At 59.3% G+C, this 7,785-nt stretch overlaps 1 protein-coding gene across 1 annotated transcript in view; it reads right to left on the minus strand.

The window, feature by feature from the left end:
* Positions 1-283: 283 nt before the first annotated feature.
* The window catches only part of LOC104548137 (syntaxin-binding protein 1), an 8,120-nt gene continuing 618 nt past the window's right edge, over positions 284-7,785 (minus strand). The window contains exons 3-18 of the mRNA XM_010194074.1: positions 7,508-7,584; positions 7,205-7,283; positions 6,995-7,098; positions 6,190-6,338; positions 5,740-5,824; positions 5,436-5,566; positions 4,939-5,046; positions 4,762-4,822; positions 4,117-4,182; positions 3,870-3,950; positions 3,627-3,765; positions 3,323-3,432; positions 3,063-3,164; positions 1,950-2,035; positions 1,528-1,682; positions 284-474 (exon numbers count right to left, since the gene is read on the minus strand). Of these exons, the coding sequence (XP_010192376.1) occupies positions 365-474; positions 1,528-1,682; positions 1,950-2,035; positions 3,063-3,164; positions 3,323-3,432; positions 3,627-3,765; positions 3,870-3,950; positions 4,117-4,182; positions 4,762-4,822; positions 4,939-5,046; positions 5,436-5,566; positions 5,740-5,824; positions 6,190-6,338; positions 6,995-7,098; positions 7,205-7,283; positions 7,508-7,584 (1,643 nt within the window). The 3' untranslated portion in view covers positions 284-364. The remainder of the gene's footprint in view (positions 475-1,527; positions 1,683-1,949; positions 2,036-3,062; positions 3,165-3,322; positions 3,433-3,626; positions 3,766-3,869; positions 3,951-4,116; positions 4,183-4,761; positions 4,823-4,938; positions 5,047-5,435; positions 5,567-5,739; positions 5,825-6,189; positions 6,339-6,994; positions 7,099-7,204; positions 7,284-7,507; positions 7,585-7,785) is intronic.

Genomic DNA, 7,785 nt, shown 5'->3' on the forward strand with positions numbered 1-7,785 from the left:
CCTGGGCACCAAACCCCTGGCCCTGCTCTAGGCAGCATCCTGGGTGCTCTGTCCCCTGTCTGGCTCCAGGATGCAGGACCCTGACCCACCACCCCCAGCCCCTCCGGCCTCGGCGAGGGGGAACTCATGGCATGAAGAAGCCGGGCAGGGCCGGCCGAGACATGGCAGAGGGATGATGGAACGGCGCTGGATGCTTTTCCACCTGGTAGGAGGAACTGCAAGCATTTTCTTGTCAGAGAACCAAACGGAAACGAAACCCGAAATAATAATTAAAGAAAGGAGGAACGGAAGAATCAAAGAAAACCCTTCGGGGAGGAAGAGTTTCTTTTTCGTTAGTAAGCTGCCTTTACTTGGTTTCTTTGGCTCACTCCATTGCTGGAGCCTGATCCTCAAATGATACCCTAGTAGAGTCCCTGAAGTCGGGGTGCCTCAGGTCCATGAGAAATTTGGTGGGAGTGAGAATGTGAGTAGAACCTGCGGGAGAACAGAGCGGGGCTGACGGCTGCGCCAAGATTCCCCCCACCGCCGTTTTCCGGGGGGAGGAAGGACGCGGTTGCCACCCGGAGCATCGTAGGCGCATGCAGGGGATGGTCCCCGGAGAGACGCGGGATGAGATGGGCGAGAGGCGGGATGAGGAACAGCAGTGGCGGGTCCAGGGGACGGAGAGGGGGCTGCTGTTCTCAGGGAAACAGAAGGAGCAGATGAGATGCCAGCAAGAGGCACCCCAGGCAAGAATCCAGGGACAAGATGGTGAGGGGCTCCTGCCCCTGCCCTACAAGATGAGTATCCAGCTGTGCTTCCCCAGGGGTGGAGATTTTAGGGGACCTAAAAGCTCTGGCAGGGCTCCCACCGTGTCCTCCACACTTGAGCCACGGCTCCTTCGGGAGCACCGTCAGGGTGCTGAGCCTGAGCACGCAATGCAGGTCCTGCTGCACAGGCGTCGCAACAGGACATGTTGCAACAGGAAAATGCATCTCCCGTCACACTGCATGTGCAGTGGGACACGCAGCAAGTGTACAACAGGAAAATGCATCTCTTGCTGCACTGCATGTGCAACAGGACACATAGTGCATGTGCAACAGGAAAACGCATCTCCTGTCACGCTGTATGTGCAGTGGGACACACAGCAAGTGTACAACAGGAAAATGCATCTCCTGTTGCATGCCCAGTGCACCTCACGGTTGGCGTGTGGTGTTGCACGCCTCTTTATCTCCTTTTTAATCCCTGTAGGATGAGCGTGCAAGAAAAGGAGCAACTCACGCTACAAAAACTCCCTTCCCTTTCAGCTCTGCTTGAACGGAAACAGCCAGGGAAAGGAGAAACAGGAGCAAAACTGGGGATGGACAGAGGGATGGATCCTCGGGGAGGGGGGACACAGGGGTGACAGTGGGCAGTAGGAGAAGACTTTTCTGCAGAGCTCCAGCTCCCGCAGTCATCTAGAGCCAGGAATTTGCGGGATGGTGGAGGGAGCGTGGGATGAGCAGCCAGCGCGACGGGGCGCGGGGTCCGGCCCCGGCTCCCACTCACCTATTAGCACTTCCCACTTGCCGCTGGCTTGCGTCACCTCGTAGGCGCAGCGCATCTCGTTCATGCTGACACCCCCCAGGATGAAGATGATGAGGCGGGGACCACTTCGGTACTCGCCAGGGGCCTTGTTCTTGTGCCAGTGGCCATAGCGGGCACTAGAGTGAGGAAGAGGAGAGGGATGAAGAACGAGCAGGAGGCAACAAACTGTGTGTTGAGCTCACATCTTAATTGAGTCATGGATTAATTAGTTGCTAGAGTGGCAAAAGTCTGTTACAGGTAGGGAAACTGAGGCACAGGATGCCTGAATGACCGCAGAGCAGCTCACACACCTGCAGATGGATACAGCCCCTCCAGGTAGGCAAGAGGTGGATGCTAATGGTGATACAGGTGCCAACGTACGGGGGAGGGCGAGGGGTACCCACCTGACGGCAGTGGTGCTGAAGGAGGCGGAGGAGCGGGTGGAGATGTACGGGTAGTGCTTGGTGTCCAGCTTGTCATCGATGGCATCCTGCGGGCAGAGAACCCTGGGGGGTCAGCACAGAGCCAGCCACAGCCCCTGGCCCTAGAACCCCTCTGCAGGGCTGTGCCCAGGAGGATGGGCCCACCTGGGTCAGGGTTCATTTACATATATTTGCATAGCCTTACTTTTGGGAACAATTTGGCTGTATTCTTGTAAAAGGGTGCACCCAGGAGGAGAGTGCTTGGCTGTTGGGGAGCAAGGGCAGGACAGGGGGTTGCAGCATGGGGATGGGGCATGAGTACGGGGTGAAGCTCATCCCGAGCTGGGGGTGTCTGTGGAGATAGGGGAAAGGAGGCAGTAACAAGTGGGTTTTTTAGGAACCCCAGGGGTGTAAGCAGAGCGGAGGCTTCACAGCTGTGATCCAGCCCTAGGGTAAGGGACTTGCTCTTGCTTTTCCCCATAGTGGAGGGTTAATGGTGTTTGCAAGATGGTGTGGAGATGCTGCTGTCCTGTTTGGTCTTCTCTGGTCCTGAGGATGAGGTTTAGGGGTGCCTAAAGCTCCCCATAGAAGTGTTTGTGTAGACTATGGTAGAGGAAGGCAAGAGCTAGCGCTATGTGAGATTTTGGAGATTGAAGGAGCTGGGGCTCTACTTGTCCTTGGTGCCTGAACTGCAGTGATAACCCCCTCTCCCAAACGTGGCTCCAGGGTGCACCTGTCTGAGGGAAGTGTCCATGTCTGGCTCAGCAAGGACATGGGCAACGCTGTGACAAGGCCACCCAGCTGTGCCCACTGTGGCACATGGTGCAGCACAAGCAGCAACCAGTTTGCTATCTTGTTTTGTGTTGTGGGGATGCTGTGCAAGCCCGGCTGCAGCTGTGCATCCCACCTGGGGCCAGGAAAACCTCCCAAAACATCCCAACCTCACTGCAATTGCAGGCAGCGAGCAGCCTGGAGGGCAAACATCGAGGAGAGGTGCCAGGGTTTGGGCTGGAAGCACCCAGCCCCCTGCAGGTTCCTTCCTGGGCGGTGCTGTGGTCCCTGCTCTGTCCCCTGTCCCTGTCCTTGCTGGCTCACCTCCATGATGTCCTTAATCACGGGGGTCCATCGGGAGAGCTGGTAGGTCTGCTCGCTGATCCGCTCCTTCCGCTCCGGCTTGCTCCGGCGGCGCAGGGTGGACTGGGCAGAAAGAGCACAGGGACACCCTGAGACATGGGGGCCACGGCAGTGGGACCAGGACCACCCCTGAGGGGCGCTGGGGGCACTGAGGGGTACACGGTTCCCATAGCAGAGTGAGGGGCAAGGAGGGGTGCGAGGAGTGGGAAGTGGACACTCACGTCTGTGATGATGGGCACCCCGAGGTGGGCCATGTTGGTGATGATCTCGCTGTCCTCTGCTGGGATCTGGGCATGCTGGATCAGCTTGTTCAGGTTCTCCTCGGTGATACCTGCAAATGCAACAGGGAGACGGTGTCCTCCTGAGAAACGCCTCCCAGCAGGGACACAGCCCCTCCATTGTCACATTAGGACACTCAGTTTGGTGGTGGTCAGGCAGACAGGGCTTATCTTGGCCAAACCCTTGGCTGCTGCCACCCGGAGCTGCCCACACGTCTTGCCCACCCCTCCCAGGTGTCCTCCTCACCGTTCTTCAGGAAGATGTAGAGCAAGATGATGCGGATCTTGTCATAGGTGCTGACGTTCCCATCCAGCAGGATGGGGACAATGGCCCTCATGGGATCCTTGATCTTCTCGCCTTCAGCATCAGTGCCCATGGCCAAGTCCTGCAGAAAACACGTGTACTCATCACCCCATGGCTCAGCGCTGTGGGGCAGGAGCTGCCACCCCAGCTGTGCCCATGGGGATGTGGGGCTGGGGGAGCTTGTACCTGTTCGACCCTGCAGAGCTTGTCCACCGTGCCCTGGTAGTGCTTCATGCAGTCCTCAGCCAGGTGCAGGTGGGTCGAGTACTGGGGAGACATGAACAGTGCAGTCACCCTCGCAGTGCTGGCAGCAGCCAAAGGTCCCCTTGTCACCACCCCAGTCCCCACCCATGACCAGGGACCCTATGGGGACAGCTGCCATTTCCCAATCCCCAGGTGGGCTCAGTGCAGACAATTCCCCCCCTCCTCGTACCTTGCTGAGTTCCTTCTGGTACTGCGGCATCTTCTTCAGCATCTGGGACAGGTCTCTCATGGTGGTCTGTGAGGGAAAGGGATGTGGTCACGCACTCTTGGGGACTGTGGGTGTGAGCAGGGAGGGGATGACCCTGCCGAGGACATCTGTCCCCATGTGAGCCCCTTGCAGGGGTTTGGTGATCCCAGCCATGGCACTGCTGGGTCCCTGGGCTATGGCTGAGGGGCAGGGAGGGGGTCTGCAGCTCTGCGAACTGGAGCGATGGCGGAGAAATCCCCCCAGGACTGCTGAGAGGTGCTTTCAGCTTCTGGCCATTTTACATCCTATTGTCACTGGGGTTCCCTCACTGCCATCAGCTTGGGGTCCCAGGAAGGGAACCGGCCAGGAACAGAGGCAGCCACTGCAGGATGGGCACAGACCCTGTGGTGGGGTCAAACTGACCCTCATGGCACAGCGTCCTCCCAAGGCACCCCATTTCCTCAGCCCAGGGCATAGGGGCTGCACCCTACAGCCACTGACCCCCCATCAGGACCCCAGCACTCTTGGCTCTTTGTAGAGGTCCCTATTGGGTGTCCCCAGGAGGCTCCACCATGTGCTGAGCTCCCCAGGTGCCTGTCCCCAGCTCAGCAGGCACAGTCAGGTCACCTTATCGCCTGTGTTCATCCTCTTGCTTGAAGAAAACTCCTTCAGGGACCGGGTCACCTCCCTGGGGAGAGGAGGAGGGCACAGCTGTTAGCGGGGAGGGGACCCTAACAGCGAGGTGGGTGACACCACCGAGCCAATGTCCCACCCAGCTGGCAAACCGCCCCCAGGGACACTCACTGGGACACCTCGGCGATGTGTTTGTGGCGCAAGGTGACCCACAGGTCATCGTCCTCGTCCAGGAGAACCTCCTTGATCCGGGCTTCCCCGATGCCGCTCGTCTCATACCTGGGAAAAGGGCAGGGAGTGTCGCAGCGGGGACAGGGCTGGGAGGGCACGGGGTCCCCTCTCTGCCTGGGCTTCAGGGAGATGGGGGGCACAGGGGCTCATACTGGCTCTGCCAGCAGAGGGGTGGAGTTATTTCAACTCGGTTTCAGGTCTTGCCTTCTTGCACCCCTTCAATGTTGGGAAGAGGCCAAAGGTTGAAGGCTGGAAAAGCCCATTTTGCATCAACCCTGGAGGACTTGTGACGGAGGTTGGGAGAAATCCCAACCGATGACTTGTGATGGATAGGGGAATGCTGAAGCTCAGACTTCATGGCTGAGCTTCCCACTGCCACTCGAGGGCTGGACTCGTGGGGGCCATGGGGGTCGCAGGGATGACAGCGCCACACTCACTTGTAGACGTCGTTCTCGATGGGCAGGAGGTCATAGCTCATTGCCTGGAAGGTCAGCTCGTGCAGCACCGGGGATGCTGGGTCAAAGCCGCGGTCCAGGATGAGGAGCTGGGAGCGAGCCTTGTCCGGACCCTGCGGCACCGGGGGAAGCCATCAGCAGCAGGGCCAGGGACAGATGGGACAGGGGAAAGCCAGGGACATTTTGGGGTCTGTGACTGCCACATGGCAGAGCTTGAGTGGGACTTTAGGAGTGAAGCATCCCCCGAGCATCCTCCCCCAGGGCTGCCTGCACCATCTCTGCTCACCTCGCCCATGGTGGGGTCATCGGCCTTGTAGGCGTCCAGCTTGTCCTGGATGAGCTGTGCCAGCATGGCGTTGTCCTTGTAATCCCTGGAGGAGGCAGGGGGAGAGGTCAGCTCCCCAGGGTGGGATGGGGAGGAGCTGCTGGTTCCCCTGTGCCACACCTTCGGCTCATGGGAGAGGAGAGACCTGAGCAGGTTTAGTTGCCCATTTCCACCTCTCCTTGGGCTGCTTTGCTTTGCCTTGGTGCTGCTTGGATTTTAGGGTCCCAACCCCCCTGGTCTCCAAAGCATCTTCAAGTCTGAGCCTGTTTTCACACTGAGCACTCATGTCTGTCTGTTCCACCATCTCCTCCACCCTTACACCCCAAACCATGCCCAGCATCGCCCCAGCTCCCCTGCACTGCTGGGGGAAAGGGCAAGGTCCCTGGGGGGTGCTGACCGTGCTGCCCTTACCCCCGGTACCGCACAGCTGGGTACTCTTTCAGCGTGGCACACAGCGTGGCGATCTGCTCAGCCAGGCGCTCCAGGATCGGGTTCTTCATCTGCGCCTTGTGGGGACTGTAAAAGCTTTGGAAGGAGTCAGCCGAATCCAGGGAGTAAACCTGGGAGGAGCAGCAGGAGGAAGGTTAGAGGGGATGTGCCATGGGGGATATCTGGACATCACCCCAGCAGGACACCCCGATGGGTTTGGAAACCAGATTCTACCCCAGAGGAAGGTCTCCAGACGATCCAGGGACCGGGCAGCTGGAGCTCAGTGATGCTCAGGGCATCCTCTGGCTGTGCCACCAATAAAGACCAGAAGCCAATTTGGGGATGCCAAGAGGTCATCTTCCAACTGCTTTTTTTCCCCAGAAATGCTACATCTTGAAGGGTTAATGGCACTAAACAGGTCCAGCACCATCTGTCACTCCCTGCCCACTGTGTCCCCAACAGGGGCAGATGGCACAGGGCCAGCTCCCAGTGCCCTTGGCTGGGGGCCGTGCCAGTGAGGGGCAGAGCCGGCCAATGCGGCTGCCGGCACGAGGCCAAGGCGCAGCGCCCGCTAAATCCCCTGTGGCAGATCAGCCCCGAGAAGTAATAGAAGGAGACAGGGAGAAGAGCGGAGTGGGAGGTGAGGAGATGGCTGGAGGAGACGGGTGTGTGGTGGCTTTGGGCGCTCCTACACCAACCTCGAGGGGCTGGAGAAGGACCTGGAGCATCTCCAACTGCCCCAACCCCCTGACCACTCCTGTGGGGACTGTCCCCAGCTTGGCCTCACCTGGGACTCGGAGGGGAGGAAGGCAATGTTGATCTCTGTCAGAGTTTTGATGACCTTGGCAGCGCGGGATTTCACCAGCTCATTGAAGAGGGCATCGGGGCAGGCTGCAAGGGGAGGAGGAGGAGGAGGGTAGCACTCAGCATCCCTCCATCCCCGCTTGCTCTGATGTGTTTTAGTGGCAGGGACTCTCCCTCGCCGCCGGGTACTCACAGTCAGTGAAGAAGACGTGGGCAGCTCTGTATTTGGAGGTGGGGGGATCCTTGAAGTCATTGATGAGGGAGTGGATGGACTGCAAGAGAGAAGGGACAAGCTGGGCTGGGCATGGCGGTACCACGGGTATCTTGGCAGGGTCACCCAGGGTCCTCCCTCCCAGCACCCTTGGTCCCCCACCCTGGTGGCACTACTGGCCTTGCTGAAGCCAAGATGCTTCCCATGGGCACAGCTGCCCATCCCAGTGTGGGCATCTGCCTGCATCCCCCATCCCCAGGCTGTGCCCCCACACTGCGTGTTCACCTTCTCGGAGGGGGTGATGAGATAGACGGCCTCCAGGCTGGGCAGTGGCTCTCGGCGCTTGTTGATGTCTTCCACAACTGGGGGAGAGAGAAAACCAGGGGCTGAGGCAGGGGCACTCGGCTACCTGAGGTTCTTGGATATCCCATGGCAGCACAGGACTGGCCCTGCCCACCCCTCCATGCCCAAAACACCCCCAGCCACTCACCCCTGCCCACTCAGGAGCTGGGACAGTGGCTGTCCCACCCTATCCCAGTCCCATGATGGAGGGGATCACCTGG

This window comes from Mesitornis unicolor, unplaced genomic scaffold (genome assembly GCF_000695765.1).
Source record: "Mesitornis unicolor isolate BGI_N332 unplaced genomic scaffold, ASM69576v1 scaffold35741, whole genome shotgun sequence".
Lineage (NCBI taxonomy): Eukaryota > Metazoa > Chordata > Aves > Mesitornithiformes > Mesitornithidae > Mesitornis > Mesitornis unicolor.